At 37.9% G+C, this 22587-nt stretch overlaps 1 protein-coding gene across 1 annotated transcript in view; it reads right to left on the bottom strand.

Annotated features, from left to right (window-relative positions):
• The window catches only part of LOC128666237 (laminin subunit beta-4), a 233982-nt gene that overhangs the window by 10295 nt on the left and 201100 nt on the right, over positions 1 to 22587 (bottom strand). The window contains exons 31-32 of the mRNA XM_053720711.1: positions 21985 to 22126; positions 1314 to 1490 (exon numbers count right to left, since the gene is read on the bottom strand). Of these exons, the coding sequence (XP_053576686.1) occupies positions 1314 to 1490; positions 21985 to 22126 (319 nt within the window). The remainder of the gene's footprint in view (positions 1 to 1313; positions 1491 to 21984; positions 22127 to 22587) is intronic.

Below are 22587 nucleotides of genomic sequence, written 5' to 3'. Positions count from 1 at the left end.
ATATATTTAATATAGGTGGCGGCGGTGTAGGGGGGTCAGATTAGGGGGTAATACATTTAATATAGGTGGCGGCAGGGTCCGGGAGCGGAGGTTTAGGGGTTAATAGACTTTATTAGGTATTGCGGTGGGGGATTGCGGTAGACAGGTAGATAGACATTGTGCATGCGTTAGGTGTTAGGATTTATTTTGCAGGCAGTTTAGGGAGTTACAGGGCTCCAATACTCAGCGTAAGGCTTACTACGCCTGCATTTTGTGGCGAGGTGAAAATGGAGTAAGATTTCTCCATTTTAGCCACGTAAGTCCTTATTATTGGATACCAAATTGCACGGCTTTTCTATATCAGTCTATGGGCCAAAAAACTACGGCCGAAGGGTGAAACATACGAGCGTAACTTCTATGTTACGCTGTATATAGGATACCAAACCAGCGCAAAATTTGGCGTCGCCGGCTTTTGCGGGCAACGCTGCATATCGGATCGGGCCCCTGAGGTCTGATGAAGTAATTTGCTTATATAGCTGCTGGCAATAGTATCTGATCACAGGTACAATGTGATCATGTGACTGACTCAAGCGCCAGAGCTATTGGTCTGATTGGAGGACTGATGTGGGCATATGGTTCTGGGCTTACAGGGTTATCTGTGTCATCTGGGGTCAGATCATTAGACCACCTACATTTCCTAGCATCCAGTACCTTTAAAGAGGACAGTTGTTAGCCCTAGGGGTTGAGAAAGCAGGTTTCATTGTAAAATAAGTTAATGAAATGTAATTATTTTTTTTTAAAGCTAGATTACATTTAAATGATGTTCTGTGGCGAGTTCATTGTAAAAACATAAAGGTTCTAGTAATTCAGTTTCAAATCTTAAGCTTTATAAAGGCCTCTATCAGTGGAAAGTTAAATTATTATTTCTGGACAGCATCTTGTGTTTCAGTACTGGAGAGATTATACGTTTAAAGGGACAAGAAACCCATAAAATGTATTTCATGATTCAGAGGATACAATTTCAAACAACTTTGCAATTAACTTCTGTTCTCTAATTTGCTTTGTTCACTTTGTATCCCTTGTTGAAAAACATACCTAGATAGGCTCAGGAGCTGGGATCTAGCTGCTGATTGGTGGCTGTGCATATATACCTTTTATCTTTGGCTTTTTGATGTGTTCAGCTAACTCCAATAATGCATTGCTGCTCCTTCAATAAAGGATACCAAGAGAATGAAGCAAAAGTAATAATATGAATCATGAAAGAAAAATTTGAGGCTTCATGTCCCTTTAATATTTAACCATCATTCTACTTGCCCCATCCTTTCAACTCTTACCTTGTCCAGTGCCTCCGCTTCAGACAGAACAGCGTTGGCCTTTGTCTTTGCCTCGTTGGCCATCTCCATGTTTTTGTCCACTTTCATAGTTACATTTTCAACTTGCCCAGTTAGGTTTTCCAATCGCCCCATAATCAGTATCTCTTTACCCTCAATGTCGTTCATGTCATTCATGGCCTGTGGGGAACAGAGAAACACACAAATTAATATTGTGGTGTGACAAATGACACATTATGGTATCTGGTCAGAAAATGTGCTGGTCCTGGGAGATACCTTCCAAACATCACAGTGATTAGATGACATGATGTCAAATATTAATTGGGACGTCTTAAAAAGGCTTTTCAGAAGCCATAATGAAGGAAACAAGTACCTCGGAAATAGTAATAGTGTATTATAATGAGATTAAGTTCTTGATGTCCCTGATATGTGAAGGTACCTCTGAGATGCTTATTTCAGAAACAAAACCTGATATATTTTGTTAGTTACCCAAGCTAGTTTCTGCCTTTATTCTACCATGGCATGTGGTTAATATCTAACAAATGTATTGCTGCTTTATATTTTTTCCTTGTGGAATATTCTTTTCCAGACCTGCCTGAAAAAGTATAAAAATTGTGAACATGTTTATCCCATTTGTATGTCGATACTTAGTTGTCTTTTTCATAAACACAAGTCAGGAATTGATTTTAAATAATAACTAATTTATTCAAGTAACAATTGAGCGTAATTGAAGTTAACACTCCTCCTCAGAGCTCTGGTTAACTGTTAACGAAACAAAAGTGTCACAAAACACATCAAAAATACATTACAAAGTACAGTTAAACTCATAATAACACAATCAAATAAAATATATATATATGTACTGTATATGTGTGTAGATATGTACTTATGTATATATATATATATATATATATATATATATATATATATATGTATTTACACATAAACACAAATACATATGTACACACATATAAACATAAATTCATATGTACACACATATAAACATAAATACATATGAACATACATATAAACATAAATACATATGTACACACATATAAACATAAATACATATGTACACACATATAAACATAAATACATATGTACACACATATAAACATAAATACATATGTACACACATATAAACATAAATACATATGCACACACATATAAACATAAATACATATGTACACACATATAAACATAAATACATATCTACACACATATAAACATAAATACATATGTACACACATATAAACATAAATACATATGCACACACATATAAACATAAATACATATGTACACACATATAAACATAAATACATATGCACACACATATAAACATAAATACATATCTACACACATATAAACATAGAAAAATATAATATAAAATGTGTCTCCTCTTTGCCTGTTAGTAAGATTCACAAAGTAATGAGATCATTTCACTAGGTGGTGGAAATACAAAACAGTTATTTGCCCCTCTCCTTTTTGCGAGAAGAAAACACACACAGCATTAATTATTCTAGCACATGCACTACTAAATCCTCAGTTCTTTATTTATGTAGCAACTGACACCACATGAGCACATCCTTTTTAATGACAACGCATTATATTCGTAAAGGCCTAAGATATAAACAGCCTTTAAAAACTTAGCTGCAGTTCAGAGGACCCAAAAAATTGGAAATTTAAAGGGACATGAAACCTAAAAATGTTTTTCATGATTCAGATAGAAAATACCATTTTAAACAACTTTCCAATTTACTTCTATTATTTAATTTGCTTCCTTCTCTTGTTATCCTTTGCTGAAAGGTTTATCTAGGCAAGCTCAAGCGCAGCAAAGAACCTAGGTTCTCGCTGCTGATTGGTGGCTGCTTATGTATACCGATTGCCATTGGCTCACCCATGTGTTCAGGTAGAGACCAGTAGTGCATTACTGCTCCTTCAATAAATAATGATACCAAGAGAATGAAACAAATTAGATAATAGAAGTAAATAAGAAAGTTGTTTAAAATTGTATTCTCTATCTGAATCATGAAAAAAAAAATTGGGTTTCATGTCCCTTTAAGTGTCCAATTTTTTTTTTTGCAAAGATTTTACTGGACAGACAGTTAAAATAGTGGATTGCTGTGGTCAGTACAGGACACCTGATAACCTTATGTACTGTGCGCAGCATTTGGCATGCACCTCTGAACCTGCGTATGTTTCTCGCCTAAGGTCAGTTATCTCAGTTCTTGTATCCGGGATTTGAGTGATGGAGTTACCGTATCTAGTTTTTAACAAGCATTCACTACCTAAACAGTAACAGAATTTAATCTGATCTCTCAGGTTCCTGCCACAGACACTTATGAATAGACTGGGTTGCTCCAAGACCCTTAATCCAACCTTTCAACTCCTACTGTGATATGGAAGGCAAAGGAAAGAATTCACAGACCCTTAATGCTTTGAGGATAAGCATCTCGTTCCCATGGAAACTGCTAAAAGCAGGAAGGGAGTTAACGTTACTATATTGTTAGCAGCAGCCCTCACACTTACACAGATCTGTATAGAAATGTGTTTCTATAATTACAACAGCTTTCGCCTCTATACTCTGTAAAATAAGCTGGTTTAAACAGAAGCAGGAGAGTAAAACAAGCTAGTTATTACAAATTCCCCCCTGTATATCTAATGCTTCTCGCTTCATCATAACATCACTATGTGTGCAGTATTTGTTAGTAAAATTAATGTGATGCAATTACCTAGTTCACTTTTTTTGCACAAAATCACTGTATTACCAAAACCTCAGTGAAAAAAAGAAGGGACATTGTACTTAAAAACAATCAGCTAGATTACAAGTTTTGCGTTATGAGTGAAAAAGCGTCATTATGGCCCATAACTATGCTTTTTCCCTAACGCTGCTATTACAAGTCTTGTAGGTATAGGTGTACCGCACACTTTTTTGGTTGTCACGCAACGTCAGTACCGCACTTTTAAAAAAGTCCTTTTTCAATGGGACTTCCATAGCGCCGGTATTACGAGTTTTGCTGTGAGGCCAAAAAGTGAGCGGTACAGCCTAAAATGACAAGATCTGTATCGCCATCTAAAGTCAGTAGTTATGAGTTTTACGTTACAAAGCTGTACCATAAAACTCATAACTAAACTACTACAAAGTACACTAACACCCATAAACTACCTATTAACCCCTAAACCGAGGCCCTCCCGCATTGCAAATGACAAAATAAAATTATTAACCCCTAATCTGCCGCTCCGGACATCGCCGTCACTTAAAAAATGTATTAACCCCTATTCCGCCGCTCCCCGACATCGTCCCCACTATAATAAAATTATTAACCCCTAAACCGCCGCCCTCCCGCATAAAAAACACTATTTAAATATAATCAACCCCTAATCTGCCATCCGCCCACTCCGTCGCTATAATAAACCTATTAACCCCTAAACCTAACCCTAACACCCCCTAACTTAAATATAATTAAAATAAATCTAAATAAAACCTACTATTAATAACTAAATAATTCCTATTTAAAACTAAATGCATACTTACCTGTAAAATAAACCCTAAGATAGCTACAATATAACTAATAGTTACATTGTATCTATCTTGGGTTTCATTTCACAGCTAAGTTTGAATTTATTTTAACTAGGTAGACTAGTTAGTAAATAGTTATTAACTATTTACTAGCTACCTATTTAAAATAAATACAAATTTACCTGTAAAATAAAACCTAACCTGCCTTACACTAAAACCTAATATTACAATCAAATTAAATAAATTAAATTAACAAAATACAATTATCTAAAGTACAAAAAATAATAAACACTAAATTACACAAAATAAAAAAAGAAATTACCAAATATAAAAACAAATTACTCCTAATCTAATAGCCCTATAAAAATAAAAAAGCCCCCCCAAAATAAAAAACCCCTAGCCTACACTAAACTGCCAATGGCCATTAAAAGGGCCTTTTGCGGGGCATTGCCCCAAAGAAATCAGCTCTTTTACCTGTAAAAAATATATACAAACAACCCCCCAACAGTAAAACCCACCACCCACACAACCAAACCCCCCAAATAAAATCCTATCTAAATAAACCTAAGCTCCCTATTCCCCTGAAAAGGGCATTTGGATGGGCATTGCCCTGAAAAGGGCATTTAACTCTTTTACATTGCCCAAAACCCTAAGCTATAAAAAAAAACACCCAATAAACCCTTAAAAAAACCTAACACTAACCCCCGACGATCCACTTATAGTTTTTGAAGACCGGACATCCATCCTCATCCAGGCGGCGAAGTCCTCATCCAAGCGGGCAGAAGTCCTAATCGAAGCCGGCAGAAGTCTTCATCCAAGCCGGCAGAAGTCTTCATCCAGACGGCATCTTCTATCTTCATCTATCTGGCGCGGAGTGGGTCTATCTTTAAGAAATCCGGCGCAAAGCATCCTATTCTTCCAATGGCTGTTGAAGAATGAAGTTTCCCTTTAAATGACGTCATCCAAGATGGCGTCCCTTACATTCCGATTGGCTGATAGAATTCTATCAGCCAATAGGAATTAAGAGGGAAAAAATTATATTGGCTGTTGCAATCAGCCAATAGGATTGAGCTTGCATTCTATTGGCTGATTGGAATAGCCAATAGAATGCGTGCTCAATCCTATTGGCTGATTGGATGAAGACTTCTGCCGGCTTCGATGAGGACTTTGCCGCCTAAATGAGGATGGATGTCCGGTCTTCAAAAACTGTAAGTGGATCGTTGGGGGTTAGTGTTAGGTTTTTTTTAAGGGTTTATTGGGTGGGTTTTATTTTTAGCTTAGGGTTTTGGGCAATGTAAAAGAGCTAACTGCCCTTTTAAAGGGCAATGCCCACCCAAATGCCCTTTCCAGGGCAATGGGGAGCTTAGGTTTATTTAGATAGGATTTTATTTGGGGGGTTTGGTTGTGTGGGTGGTGGGTTTTACTGTTGGGGGGTTGTTTGTATTTTTTTTTTATATGTAAAAGAGCTGATTTCTTTGGGACAATGCCCCGCAAAAGGCCCTTTTAAGGGCCATTGGAAGTTTGGTGTAGGCTAGGGTTTTTTTTTATTTTGGGAGGTTTTTTTTATTTTGATAGGGCTATTAGATTAGGAGTAATTTGTTTTTATTTTTTGTACTTTAGATAATTGTATTTTGTTAATTTAATTTTATTGTAATGATAGGTTTTAGTGTAAGGCAGGTTAGGTTTTATTTTACAGGTAAACTTGTATTTATTTTAACTAGGTAGCTAGTAAATAGTTAATAACTATTTACTAACTAGTCTACCTAGTTAAAATAAATACAAACTTAGCTGTGAAATAAAAATAAAACCTAAGATAGCTACAATGTAACTATTAGTTATATTGTAGCTAGCTTAGGGTTTATTTTACAGGTAAGTATGTATTTAGTTTTAAAGAGGAATTATTTAGTTATTAATAGTAGGTTTTATTAGATTTATTTTAATTATGTTAAAGTTAGGGGTGTTAGGGTTACGTTAGGGTTAGACATAGGGTAAGGGTTACGTTAGGGGTTAATATATTTATTTAGTGTTAGTGATGTGGGAGGCTAGAGGTTTAGGGGTTAATAACTTTAGTATAGTGGTGGCAACATTGGTGCGGCAGATTAGGGGTTAATAAGTGTAGGTAGGTCGCGGCGACATTGGGGGTGGCAGATTAGGGGTTAATAAGTGTAGGTAGGTGGCGGAGACATAAGGGGCAGCAGATTAGGGGTTAATAAGTGTAATGTAGGTGTCAGCGATGTCAGGGGCAGTAGATTAGGGGTGTTTAGACTCAGGGTTTATGTTAGGGTTTAAACATACATTTTTTTCCCCATAGACATCAATGGGGCTTTACGCTCTGCGATTGCAGGTGTTAGTTTTTTTTTTAGCCGGCTCTCCCCATTGATGTCTATGGGGAAATCGTGCACGAGCACGTCAAAACACTGCTTGTATTTGGGTGAGGTATTGAGCTCAACGCAACCATATTGCCCGCACAAGCCGTTTTTTTTGCAAACCTGTAATAGCAGTGCTATGAAAGGTGAGCGGTGAAAATAAGCAAGTTATTAGCGAGCCAGCAATAACGCAAAACTCGTAATCTGGCTGACAATGTATAATGAATTAAACTTTTTTCATGGAAAAAAATGTTAAAGGCTCATTATACTGCTCTCATTTGTTAGCAAATTTAATTGTGTCACTAATGAACCTTCAAATCTATGTGTTTAAAGAGAAAAAAAAGTCATTTAATCTTGTTCTGTGTGTTGATGTACCCAAATCCTTTACATTCTGTTTATTTGTCATTATCTGAAATGACAAACATATGCACGTCTAGTCACAATAGTTGGATGACTCAGTCTGCTTGCGTTAGTCATACGGAAATACTATAGGATTGTTACCAACGCACCCAATTCATGAACAGAATTCCCCCCCAAACTTATCTCACATTTTATCACAAAATGATTTTATTAAGCATTAATAGTTAAAGTTACTTAAAACCCCAAATTTGCAATCCAGGGTCGCACATGACATTGTGCTGTTTTGGTCTAAAACTGAAATTAAACCCACCCAACTCTTTGTTCACTGAAATCATCAGCAATCCCAGAAGGTTCTATTTACAGACTGACAATGTTCGCAACTCGCTAATCTGTCCGCCTGTCTTCACCATTAGTGGGTAGGGAGTGATGTTTGTCTGCTGCCAGTTATCATTAAACAATGATTTAATTGTGCAGCCAATCATGTGAGAGCAGGTCCTGTCAATCACCCTGAATGACCACAACTTTGTAACTTCCAGTAAGCAGCCTTGCATTTAGCGATCCTACATTGCAAGGGCTTCAACTGCTTGCTACATTGAGCCCAAAAGTTCAGCAGAGTGAAATTTTATATAAAAGCTGATACCCAGCCGAGAGGCCCCATATGAGAGACCTTTTCTTCTACACAACAGTATTAGCTAGAAAATGCTTTCCCTATGTGCTACCCAATCAAATGTCATCTGGGTACCAAGGTCCCACCTGATCCAATGATAAAACTGACCTTGTCTGAAAATGCTCTGCCTATTGCTTCCCTATCAAATGTCATCTGGGTCCCAAGGTCCCACCTGATCCAATGATAAAACTGACCTTGTTTGTATCACATATTTTTTTTTTTTAAAGTCTAGTTTCATGAAAAATTGGTGAAGTGACGTATAGAAAATAATCAACTGCAGGTGTAGGTTGCTGTTCCTCATTATCATGTAATTCATATGATCAGCCACTGATAAAAAGTACAGTGCCAGTCCTGATGATTAGTGATGTCGCGAACCTAAAAATTTCGGTTCGTGAACGGCGGACGCGAACTTCCGCAACTGTTCGCGAACGGGCGAACCGGGCGAACCGACATAGACTTCAATAGGCAGGCGAATTTTAAAACACACAGGGACTCTTTCTGGCCACAATAGTGATGGAAAAGTTGTTTCAAGGGTACTAACACCTGGACTGTGGCATGCCGGAGGGGGATCCATGGCAAAACTCACACGGAAAATTACATAGTTGATGCAGAGTCTGGTTTTAATCCATAAAGGGCATAAATTACCTAACATTCCTAAATTGTTTGGAATAACGTGCTTTAAAACATCAGGTATGATGTTGTATCGATCGGGTAGTGTAAGGGTTACGCCCGCTTCACAGTGACAGACCAAACTCCCTGTTTAACGCACCGCAAACAACCGCAAACAGTCCATTTGCACAACCGCAAACTCCCCATTGCCACGAGATAGATTTGATAGATAGATACATAGATTAGATAGAAAGATCAATAGATGCAACAGATACATTTGATAGATACGATAGATAGATTTGATAGATCAATAGATAGATTTGATAGATAGATAATTTCCCAGACAGAGAATTACAAGACGTGCGGTCTGTGACCCATGGTAAGGTTCCCAGAGGCCGTTGCGGTGCCCGAGGCTCTGATTAGAACAGAGCACTCTGGAACGTATCTGCCCTCGGCCGAAATCGGAACATTCTTTAGCTTTCTATCTGTTGGCCAAATGTCCGTCTGCCAAATGTCCGTCTGCCAAATGTCCTTCTGCATTTTGTCAGAGCACCGCGTGCAATCTACTGTGCCAACAGATATGAGTGGTCTGTCAAGTAGTACTATTCTTATCAGTTTAATACCTGTTACGTACCCTATCAGGGTACGTGTATATGGCATGGATTTTAGGAACCGGGAGATGGAAAAAGATGCTTGGTCGGTCCGGCCACGAGATAGATAGATTTGATAGATAGATACATAGATAGATAGATAGATCAATAGATGCAATAGATACATTTGATAGATACGATAGATAGATAGATAGATTTGATAGATCAATAGATAGATTTGATAGATAGATAATTTCCCAGACAGAGAATTACAAGACGTGCGGTCTGGGACCCATGGTAAGGTACTTCCTTTTGCACAATCGAGTACAGGTTGGGAGATTGCCTTTTGTGCAAAGAAATTTCGGCCGGGTACCTTCCACTGCGGTGTCCCCTATCAGGGGACGTGTATATGGCATGGATTTTAGGAACCGGGAGATGGAAAAAGATGCTTGGTCGGTCCTCCTACTTGAAATTTGGGGCACTGCGCGTGCAATCTACTGTGCCACCAGATATGAGTGGTGTGTTAAGTAGTACTATTCCTATCACTTTAATCCCTGTTACGTGCCTTTTTTTTGTTTTGTTCTTTTAAGCCACAGTGCAGCACCAGGGGCCAGAAAAATTTGGCATGTACACATGCCTGAAAAATTAGGTATTGTTGCGGCCGCTGCTGCAGCAGTGGCCAGAAAAATTGATGTTTGTTTCCCTGGCAGAAAGTGCCCTAAAACATTGCGGCTTGAACACTAGTTGGTGGCGGATAAGTCACGCAAGTCATCCGGCATTCGAAGATAACATACAGCAGCTTGTGGACCATTTATAGCCCAAGGCAGATCATCTCATTAGGCCTTTTGTACTCTAATGTATCGCCCAATGTCAGTCCCTTCGGGATCCATCCCTCATTCATCTTAATAAAGGTGAGGTAATCTAGACTTTTTTGACCTAGGCGACTTCTCTTCTCAGTGACAATACCTCCTGCAGCACTGAAGGTCCTTTCTGACAGGACACTTGAAGCGGGGCAGGCCAGAAGTTCTATAGCAAATTGGGATAGCTCAGGCCACAGGTCAAGCCTGCACACCCAGTAGTCAAGGGGTTCATCACTCCTCAGAGTGTCGAGATCTGCAGTTAAGGCGAGATAGTCTGCTACCTGCTCAGCATGTCCTCCATCAACAACACGTCTGTTAAGCGTCCTGTCCTTGCCGGCTTGGTCGTGGGAGTCGGAGGATTACTTTTACCTCTTCCCCTGTTAGATTCCCGTTGTGCTGTGACATCACTCTTATACGCTGTGGAAAGCATACTTTTTAATTTATTTTGGAACTGCTGCATCCTTTCCGTCTTTCTGGAATTTGGTAACATTTCAGGCACTTTATGCTTATACCGGGGGTCTAGTAGCGTGGACACCCAGTACAGGTCGTTTTTCCTTCAGTTTTTTTATACGAGGGTCACTCAACAGGCACGACAGCATGAAAGACCCCATTTGCACAAGTTTGGATGCCGAGCTACTCATGTCCCATTCCTCGTCCTCAGTGATCTCACTGAAGGTATTTTAGTAGTAAGAGTATGGAGGTTATGTCAAACACCTTTTTGACAGGTGACACGCCCCTTTCTCCTCTACTAATCCTGCCCCTTTCCACTCCCACTTTCACGCCCCTTTTTAATATCAATTTGATATAAAATTGATATAAAAAGGTGATTTTGATATAAATTTTATATAAAATTGATATAAAATTGATATAAAATTGATATAAAAAAAGGTGATTTTGATATAATTTTTATATTAAATTGATATTAAAAAAGTTTTTTTAATACAAATTTGATATCCATGGAGGTTTTAAAAAGGGAGATAAAAGTATAAGTTTGATAATGTTTTATTAACATTTGTTATAAGATTTATGTGAATCAAATTATTTAATTCAGTATTACATATCTTCCCTGTCTTCATGCCACTATCAACAGTCTGCTTATATCTCGCAATGTTAAGTCATTGATTAAAATAAATAAACAGGCATCTTTACACATGACGAGTCACTGCAAAGTATAGCACGTCGCATTAAACTCATCCATACATTTGCTGTAGCAAGATAATGTCATTAAAATATGTTATAAAATCTAGTTGATTAAAATGGTTTTTGCAACACAGCCAAAAAACAAATTCATACTGGTTTACACAAGGTCAATTATTGATTACAAAATAAACACAGGGTTAGGTCCTTGCTAATAACGCGTGTCAAAACTGTCTAATCTGTTTTTAAAAAAAACTTAAACTTCTACCTACATTTATGTAACATGGTAATTTCATAAAATGTTATAAATGTACTATTACTGATATTGTTTTTAATATCAAATGCATATCAGAATCTTCATACAACTTATACATGTTACACATTAACTTTTGTGGGTGTGAAACTTAAAATTTGGCCTTCGGGCTGTGTTATATAACGGCTCATACAGTTTCAAAGTACAAGTGACTCAAAGTATAATGGAGCAGTTTCATCACGATGTTGCTTATCAACAACAGTATCCAATGGTAAGCTATGTTATTTTTTTATTTATATTTATAAAAATGTTTAAAAAACAAACAAACAGCTCTTTTATTGAAATATGTATATTAATTATGATTTAACAGTGAAATATTTCCTAACTTTATTAGGATAACAATATGCAGCAGAGTTTTGAATAATTTAAACTATTTATATTTTTAAAAAAATGTTTCTAAATATTTTCTAGCCTTAGTTTTAAAAAAAACTTCTAATTTTTGATTTTAGGCTAACAACATGCAACAGAAGCAAATTCTCAATTATCTTTTTAAATTAACTTTATACCCACAAAACAAAAATAAACATTTATACATCACAAATACAAATAAGCATAATGCAAACATCTTAATAAAATGATTAACTCACCATATTATTTTATTTTGAACTCACATACCTGTACACAGCTGATGAAGCAATTTAAAACAAATACAGATACAGAAATACAATATATTTTTTTAAAATATTGCATTTATTACCTCTGACCACATTTCTGTAACAACAACATAATTTCATCTATATATATTGCTGTGTTAAGTAAAACGGTGGGGGTGGGTGAGGGTGGTTGTGGGCGTGAAATTTAAAAATCGATGTCCCTTATCTTTTGGTGTGAGTATATAAGTTATGCTATTCATTCTAAACTGTCTTTTATAATAATTCATTCTAAACTTTTAAACTAAGTAATGTTATCTTAGCTTAATAAAAAAAATAAATACATCTCTTATAGAAATATTTTTTCTATCTTATTTTAAAATCTTGTACTATTAACAAATAACATTCAGTATCTGAAGATGCTGGTGTGACTGTTATTTGCTATAGCAATGAGTGAATTTATTCTGCAAGGGTAGTGTAGGGCAAGATCCACTTGTTTCTTTTCTCTCTCTCTCTCTCTCTCTCTCTCTCTCTCTCTCTCTCTCTCTCTTTTTGTGTGTATATATTTTGCTTTTTACCTCCATGCACTTTCCCTGGATATTGTTTTGGGACCATGTGCCTTAATAACTGTCTAACTCACACACATTCATTTGTGAAGGGGAGTGCTATCCTAGTTGCATAATATTTCCTAACATCAGCTTCCAGGGATTGCGAGAAGCCATATTTAAAGTTGTGAAGCTTTTGGTATAGTGAAGGCTCACCTATTAGCCATAAAGCGCTCTAATTAAGGAGAGCATTGCCAATTTATTTCCAGAAAACACATGTTGGCTATCTACTCTCTCAAAACACGTCCACTACCTTACTATTTCCCATTCCCCATTCATCAACCACATAAATGGTAGATTTAAACAGTATAGGCTGTTTTATGAAGCTGGGGATGCAGCTTCTTAAGACTTTTGCTTCTTAACTAGATGTTGCAGGGTCACAAAGGTCCAAAGCTGCATCCCCAGCTTCATAAAACAGCCCATACTGTTTAAATCTACCATTTATGTGGTTGATGAATGGGGAATGGGAAATAGTAAGGTAGTGGACGTGTTTTGAGAGAGTAGATAGCCAACATGTGTTTTCTGGAAATAAATTGGCAATCCTCTCCTTAATTAGAGCGCTTTAGGGCTGATAGGTGAGGCTTCACTATACCAAAAGCTTTACAACTTTAAATATGGCTTCTCGCAATCTCTGGAAGCTGATGTTAGGAAATATTATGCAACTAGGATAGCACTCCCCTTCACAAATGAATGTGTGTGAGTTAGACAGAAAAGAAACAAGTGGATCTTGCCCTACACTACCCTTGCAGAATAAATTCACTCATTGCTATAGCAAATAACAGTCACACCAGCATCTTCAGATACTGAATGTTATTTGTTAATAGTACAAGATTTTAAAATAAGATAGAAAAAATATTTCTATAAGAGATGTATTTTTTTTTTTTATTAAGCTAAGATAACATTACTTAGTTTAAAAGTTTAGAATGAATTATTATAAAAGACAGTTTAGAATGAATAGCATAACTTATATACTCACACCAAAAGATAAGGGACATTGATTTTTAAATTTCACGCCCACAACCACCCTCACCCACCCCCACCGTTTTACTTAACACAGCAATATATATAGATGAAATTATGTTGTTGTTACAGAAATGTGGTCAGAGGTAATAAATGCAATGTTTTAAAAAAATATATTGTATTTCTGTATCTGTATTTGTTTTAAATTGCTTCATCAGCTGTGTACAGGTATGTGAGTTCAAAATAAAATAATATGGTGAGTTAATCATTTTATTAAGATGTTTGCATTAAGCTTATTTGTATTTGTGATGTATAAATGTTTATTTTTGTTTTGTGGGTATAAAGTTAATTTAAAAAGATAATTGAGAATTTGCTTCTGTTGCATGTTGTTAGCCTAAAATCAAAAATTAGAAGTTTTTTTTTTAAACTAAGGCTAGAAAATATTTAGAAACATTTTTTTAAAATATAAATAGTTTAGATTATTCAAAACTCTGCTGCATATTGTGATCCTAATAAAGTTAGGAAATATTTCACTCAAATCATAATTAATATACATATTTCAATAAAAGAGCTGTTTTTTTTTAAACATTTTTATAAATATAAATAAAAAAATAACATAGCTTACCATTGGATACTGTTGTTGATAAGCAACATCGTGATGAAACTGCTCCATTATACTTTGAGTCACTTGTACTTTGAAACTGTATGAGCCGTTATATAACACAGCCCGAAGGCCAAATTTTAAGTTTCACACCCACAAAAGTTAATGTGTAACATGTATAAGTTGTATGAAGATTCTGATATGCATTTGATATTAAAAACAATATCAGTAATAGTACATCTATAACATTTTATGAAATTACCATGTTACATAAATGTAGGTAGAAGTTTAAGTTTTTTTAAAAAACAGATTAGACAGTTTTGACACGCGTTATTAGCAAGGACCTAACCCTGTGTTTATTTTGTAATCAATAATTGACCTTGTGTAAACCAGTATGAATTTGTTTTTTGGCTGTGTTGCAAATACCATTTTAATCAATTAGATTTTATAACATATTTTAATGACATTATCTTGCTACAGCAAATGTATGGATGAGTTTAATGCGACGTGCTATACTTTGCAGTGACTCGTCATGTGTAAAGATGCCTGTTAATTTATTTTAATCAATGACATTGTGATATATAAGCAGACTGTTCAAACATTTTACATTTTATATCCTTTTCATAGCAACCCCTTGCTACAGAAATGTAGGTAAAAGTTTAATGTGACGTGTTATGCTTAGCAGGGACTCGTCATGTGTAAAGATGCCTGTTTATTTATTTCAATCAATGACTTAACATTGCGAGATATAAGCAGACTGTTAATAGTGGCATGAAGACAGAGAAGATATGTAATACTGAATTAAATTATTTGATTCACAGAAATCTTATAACAAATGTTAATAAAACATTATCAAAATGATACTTTTATCTCCCTTTTTAAAACCTCCTTGGATATCAAATTTGTATTAAAAACACTTTTTTAATATCAATTTAATATAAAAATTATATCAAAATCACCTTTTTTATATCAATTTTATATCAATTTTATATAAAATTTATATCAAAATCACCATTTTATATCAATTTTATATCAAATTGATATTAAAAAAGGGGAGTGAAAGTGGGAGTGGAAAGGGGCAGGATTAGGGGAGGAGAAAGGGGCGTGTCACCTGTTAAAAAGGTGTTTGACATAACCTCCATACTCTTACTACTTATGTTCTTCCCCCCAGCCAATTACAACACCATGGGTACCAGATAGGTGACAACGAGCACCCTGGGATGCCTGTTGTGGTTGGTCTTCCTCCTCCTCCTCAAAGCCACATTCCTCCTCTGACTCCTCTTCCTCACAATCCTCTTCCAGCGTTGCCGCTGGTCCAGCAAGCGATGCTGATAAGGCTGTTTCTGGTGGTGATGGTGACCACAACTCTTCCTCTTCACGCTCAACTACAGCCTGATCCAGCACTCTTCGGAGGGCACGCTCCAGGAAGAAAACAAATGGTATGATGTCGCTGATGGTGCCTTCGGTGTGACTGAGTAGGTTTGTCACCTCCTCAAAAGGACGCATGAGCCTACAGGCATTGCGCATGAGCGTCCAGTAACTTGGCAATAAAGAGGCTGTCCTAGCACCCCGGTCATACAAATACTCGTTAATGGCTTTTTCTTGTTGGAGCAGGCGGTCGAACATTAGGAGTGTTGAATTCCGTGTCGGGCTGTCGCAAATCAAGTGCCTCACTGGCATGTTGTTTCGCCGCTGGATATCTGCAAAATTCGCCATGGCCATGTAGGAACGCCTGAAATGGCCACACACCTTCCTGGCCTGCTTCAGGACGTCCTGTAAGCCACAAAGCGTTGTACGATCATATTACACACATGTGCCATGCACGGCACATGTGTCAACTTGCCCAATTTCAATGCCGCCAATAAATTACTTTCGTTGTCAGAAACCACTTTGCCTATCTCCAGTTGGTGCGGAGTCAGCCACTGATCCACCTGTGCGTTCAGGGCGGACAGGAGTGCTGTTCCGGTGTGACTCTCTGCTTTCAGGCAAGTCAACCCCAAGACGGCGTGACACTGCCATATCTGGGATGTGGAATAGTACCTGCGGAGCTGGGGGAGTGCCGTTGATGTGGAGCAAGACGCAGCAGCAGAAGAGGACTCAGCCAAGGAAGAGGTTATGGAAGAGGATGGAGTAGGAGGAGTAGAGGAGGTAGCAGCAGGCCTGCTTGCAAGTTGTGGTGGTGTCACCAACTCCTCTGCAGAGCCACGCATTCCATGCTTGGCTGCCGTCAGCAGGTTTACCCAATGCGCAGTGTAGGTGATATACCTGCCCTGACCATGCTTTGCAGACCAGCTATCAGTGGTCAGATGGACCCTTGCCCCAACACTGTGTGCCAGACATGCCATTACTTCCTTTCGCACAATCGAGTACAAGTTGGGGATTGCCTTTTGTGCAAAGAAATTTAGGCCGGGTACCTTCCACTGCGGTGTCCCAATAGCTACAATTTTTGAACGCCTCAGACTCCACCAGCTTGTATGGTAAAAGCTGGCGGGCTAAGAGTTCAGACAAGCCAGCTGTCAGACGCCGGGCAAGGGGGTGACTTTGGGACATTGGCTTCTTACGCTCAAACATGTCCTTGACAGACACCTGACTGTGGGCAGATGAGCAGGAACTGCTACGGAAGAGAGACGGAGTGGTGGATGGTTGAGAGGGGGCAAGGAGGACAGCAGTGGTTGATGTGGCTGAAGATGCTGGACCAGGAGGAGGCTTTGAGTTTGTGTGCTGCTTCTACTCATGTGTTCATCCCATCGACGTTTGTGATGTGAGATCATGTGCCTTCGCAAAGCAGTTGTACCTAGGTGGGTGTTGGACTTCCCACGACTCAGTTTCTTTTGGCACAGGTTGCAAATGGAATCGCTGTTGTCAGAGGCAGACACACAAAAAAAATGCCACACTGCTGAGCTCTGCGATGACGGCATTCTGGTGGTGGCAACAGCATGCGTTGATTGGCGTGCTGTCTGGCTGACCCCAGGTGCTGATGCATGCTGTCTGACTGTGCTACTAGCTCCTTGTGACGACCTCCCCCTGCTTCCAACTCGTCTCCTCCTCTATGTCTCCCCATCTGAACTTTCCCCCTCTTCTTCTTCTCTTCTAGCGGGCACCCACGTGACATCCACGGACGTATCATCATCAACCGCTTCACTTGTATCTGACAAATCAACAAAAGAAGTAGCAGCGGGTACAACATCATCATCATCACACCATACGTCCATGTCTGTAATGTTGCCTGACTGAGACATATCACTGTTATCTACATCCTCTGTCAATGATGGTTGCGCATCACTCATTTCTTCCAACTGATGTGTCAATAACTCCTCTGACAGATCAAGTGAAGCGGCTGTGGTGCTAGTGTTGGTGGTGGCGGCAGGCGGGAGAGTGGTCACTTGAGAGGTGCCCGAAGCTAAGCTGGAGGTGGATGGTGCGTCAAGGTTCCGAGCGGAAGCTGTAGAAGATTGGGTGTCCTGTGTTAGCAAGTCAACTAGGTCCTCCTCAGAACTTTTCGCATTCATGGTAGGTGGCTTCTGAACACTGGGCATTATTGTAGGGTCAAAGTGAATCACAGCACCACGACCACGACGGCACCTGCGGGGTGGCCTGCCTCTGCCTGTCATTTTTACACTACTATTAAACAAAATAATATGAGTGGTGCCACTGGGCAAGTGGGCACAGTATATGCTGTGAGCCTGACACAAAATAGCAGACTGATGTTTCACAATCCAAAAAGTTTATTTTTTTTAAATGTACACTTACACTACTATTAAACAAGATATGAGTGGTGGCACTGGGCAAGTGGACACAGTATATGCTGTGAGCCTGACACAAAAAAGCAGACTGATGTTTCACAGTCAAAAATGTTTTTTTTTTTAAATATTTACACTACTGTTACAACAGATATGAGTGGTGGCACTAGTTGGCAAGTGGGCCTGGCACACACGCTGACAGGGAGGCAACTGCTATTAGATTACACTAGCAGACTGATGTTTCACAGTCAAAAAAGTTTTTTTTTTTTAAATTTACACTACTGTTACAACAGATATGAGTGGTGGCACTGCAGGCAGGCAACTGCAATTAGATTACACTAGCAGACTGATGTTTCACAGTCAAAATTACACAGGCAAAAAAACTGGAAAAAAAAACCTGACTGATGTTCTAGCCCTTTTTGGGGTGCTGTCCAAACAGCAGAGATCAGATGAGTCCTTCAGGACTGTAGCGGACACTGAATACACTAGCCTAGCTATCAATTTCCCTAAAAAATCAGCAGCAGCTACACTGTCCCTCCTCTCACTAACAATGCAGGATCAGAATGAATCTAAAATGGCTGCTGCCCAGGAGCTGGGAGGGTCTGAGAGGGAGTGTCTGCTGCTGATTGGCTGTAATGTGTCTGCAGACTGTGAGATACAGGATCAAAGTTTACTCAATGATGACGAATAGGGGGTGGATCGAACATCGCATATGTTCGCCCTCTGCTGCGAACGTGAACAAGCTATGTTCGCCGGGAACTATTCGCCTGTGAACAATTCGCAACATCACTACTGATGATATCTATTTGTGAGTCAGTTATCTTACCTGCCACAAGCACTGCAGCTATTGCTGTCTATAGGAAACATAAGGAAACGCACCTAGTTTAGAGAGGTTGTATGATTCCTACAATGCATGTAGTACGTGTAAAGCAATGAGCGTATGTTCATGCTTTTTACATAATAAACTGCACCTGTTGTTCAAGTGAATAGAGGCGTTTAGTTCTCTAACAGTATAATAGAAAAAATGGAAAATTAACACTTTATTGGAAAAATTACGTGGACACAACATTTATCTAAAATTGGGATCAGAGGAAGGGTATATCACAACCATTCCCTTATTGTCAAATAAATCCCAAAACAAATAAAAAACAGGAATAGGCCAGGTAGCCGGAGGGTGTGATTGGGTAGTGTCATATTACTTTCTTATTAGCAAAAGGGATAAAGATATATCACGGTATTCATACTTTAAAGGCAGACAACCTATGCGCTCAAAGGCGTCCTGCCTGCAAGCTTCGTGGGGGTTACCCAGCCAGCCGATTTCTGACTAATAGCCCTATTGCTTATCAACAACACTTTTACAGAGGATAAATAAAGGCTTCTTTCATTCTCAGACACTTCAGAGTATCATACTTGGTTTCGAGTAACAACATATCAGATTACTGTTACATATTATCCATTCAGATTAGTGTCTATTAATCCTCAGTATTCAAACACACAAGCCCCAAACACGCTACCCTCCGGGCCCGCTTAAAGCTCTAAATCCTTGTGGTATCCTAATATACCGCTCTAACAGTATACTCATCGCTGCGTATGAAAACCAAGTAAAAGTGTGTATCTTTGTGTTAACATCATACAAACACGTGTATCTTTGTGTGCAAACAACAGGCACGTGTGTCATTAATCTGATTATTAGTTATGAACATAATATGTGAAATTCTTCTCTTTGTCCTGCAGTTATGTGTAGCTTGTTGCTGGGTGCTAAGATGAAGAATAAGTACGGTAAGACACATGTAAGTACATTTTCTACGTGTGCGTGTGCTGCTGTCTTGGCTGTGTGCGTCTCATTTCATTTGATGAAGTTCTCTGGCAAGGGGACGGGGAACTTCTGTAACATGATTAGGTGCAGATTTGTCTTATAAGTTTGCTTCTTCTTAAAAAGGCGATTTGAAACAATACGCAGGGCTGGATTTACATCTCAGGTGCCTTTAGGCACAAAAATCTGAAGCGCCCCCCCCAAAAAGTGAAAAAAACTGAGGAATTTTTTTAAATTATTATTTAGGACAACTAAAAATAAATATTAGATGTAAAACTTTAAAACCAATACATTGGATCAGCTTATCTGATTCAACAAGTACTTTAATAAAGGTGACTTCCAATTTTAAAATCAATTTGTACAAAAAAAGGTAGCGTAAGCAATCTTTTAGAGTAAATAAAATATTTTTGCAATAGAATTTAAACTACATGCCCTTTTATGGAGATACACAAACTAACACACATACACCTATTATTGCAATATTTTTTGTAATGGAAGCTACACCATAAATCAATATACACTTAAAGGGACATTAAACCAAGAAAAAATGATTTCAAGATTCAGATAGAGAATACAATTTTAAACAACATTCGTATGTTTAAGGTTTGCAAAATTCAAGCCCGTAATGTTTCTGTAACATGGTTGTGTGTGGTGTATGTAACAATATACACATATTTATGCTGTATTGAGTGATTTTAAATAGCAGATGCATATGTTTAATGTAGATTTTACATTACCCTTGATTTTAAATAGGCCGATACGGGAATAATTTCTTATGAATATTGTTAGATTCTACAACCTGCAAAGCTACCACTAAGCTATTTCCTACAGCAACTCATAAAAGCAGTTGTTCAGCAAAACTCAATGGAGAGGATCAAGAATGAAATTATCTTCCTCATTCAGCTAAGTGTAATTCTACTTGGGATTATTGACCAGGACAGGAAAGAAAGGTATGTTGATTGGTTGCCCAAAAACATGAGCCATGGGCTCCTCCCATTCTCCTTGTTGAATACAAAAGAGGGTCAACATTACAGAACAATCTTCCATTTGTTTGGGTTTAAGATGTCTCCTGGTTTATGGCTGGAAAAGCCCAACTGTTTTTATGTGTAATACATACTGTAGCCCACAGGTAGCTGGTGGGAGGAGTCATGACAGGAAGAGGGTGTCATGGTGAGGGGAGCTCATGGGCGGGGTTAGGTGTAGTCAGGGATGTGGGCAGAGCCAGAAACCAAGACATTGGCCCTGAGAAGAGTTACAGTAATGTCTTTCTACCGTTCATTTTATGCAGCCTGTTCTGTTGTTGTAGAAAATAAATGCAAAGCTACAATAAAATATAGTAAAGGATATAGATGGGTATTTTTACTTATGGTCCCCCCCCAAAAAAAAAAAATGTTCTAAACTACCCTATATAAATATATAGATAAAGGAAAATATTTTTTCATTTTTATGAAGCCTAATAACGGAATTTGTATATTTGCTTTGTTGAATATTATGGGGCATATTTATGAAGCTTCGCTGCTCCATAACTTGTCCGCCTGCTCTGAGGTGGCGGACAGAAATCAACACGATCAAATTCACAAGAACTGCTGATGCAATGATAAATGCCGACAGCATGTCCCCTCGCACATTGTTATATATGCCCCTATGGGATAATCTGATATTTATGTAAAATAAAGTGATATAAATACAATCACGACCAAAATAAATTATACTAATAAAATGATGTAAATAGTCCCAATGAAGAATACACTTTTTACATCACTTTAATATTATAATCTGATATCTATTGTTTTATTGAAGGACTTTTAACACCCTTACAGTTCAGTACACATCAATAATACATCAACAAAGCCACGGACAGGCATAATACTGACTGGACAGAAATTCATTTAACAATGTTGGTGAATTTAAAGAAAATCAGAGCCCTGCTAGTTTGACTTTACCTTTTCCAGATTTGTTTTTAATCCCTTAATGTTTTGTTTTGCTTTTTTTATGGCTTTCTCTGCAGCATTTGCTTTTTCTTCGGCGACAGTGAGTAAGTTCCGTGTGTTTGTGATATTTCCGCTGACAGCTTCCGCTTGTGCCCTGGGTTTAGAAGAGAAAAATATGCAAAATTGTGCAACAAATCTTTTTTTTAATCTTAAAAAAGAAACAACACAAAACCATAAATACATATTCTGTCTATTTAAAGAAAAATAAAGCCATTAAAGGTAAAACTAAGATGTGTATAGATACATTTCAGTTTTATATAGAAGTATTTTTGCAATATACTTCCATTAGCAAAAAATGCTTTTAGTAAAAGTTATTACTATTTTCAGCGGCATACGCACATATGCTGTGGTGTGATATAGAATCTGTATTGAAACACCATTAAATAGCACTAGAAGTAAGCTTTTTGCACACGTCGGGTTGCGCTTGTATCACAAGTTGAAAGTAAAAAGTTATTTCTCGCATGCTAACTTGATGCTCGCAAAAAGCCAAAGTTATTATATTGTGCTCCTAATGAACGTATTCCCCCATAGACGTAAATAGAGCAAAAAAAGTGG

The sequence above is a fragment of the Bombina bombina genome, chromosome 7, assembly GCF_027579735.1.
Source record: "Bombina bombina isolate aBomBom1 chromosome 7, aBomBom1.pri, whole genome shotgun sequence".
In the NCBI taxonomy this organism is placed as follows: Eukaryota; Metazoa; Chordata; class Amphibia; order Anura; family Bombinatoridae; genus Bombina; species Bombina bombina.
This window is presented reverse-complemented; position numbering and strand designations above follow the sequence as displayed.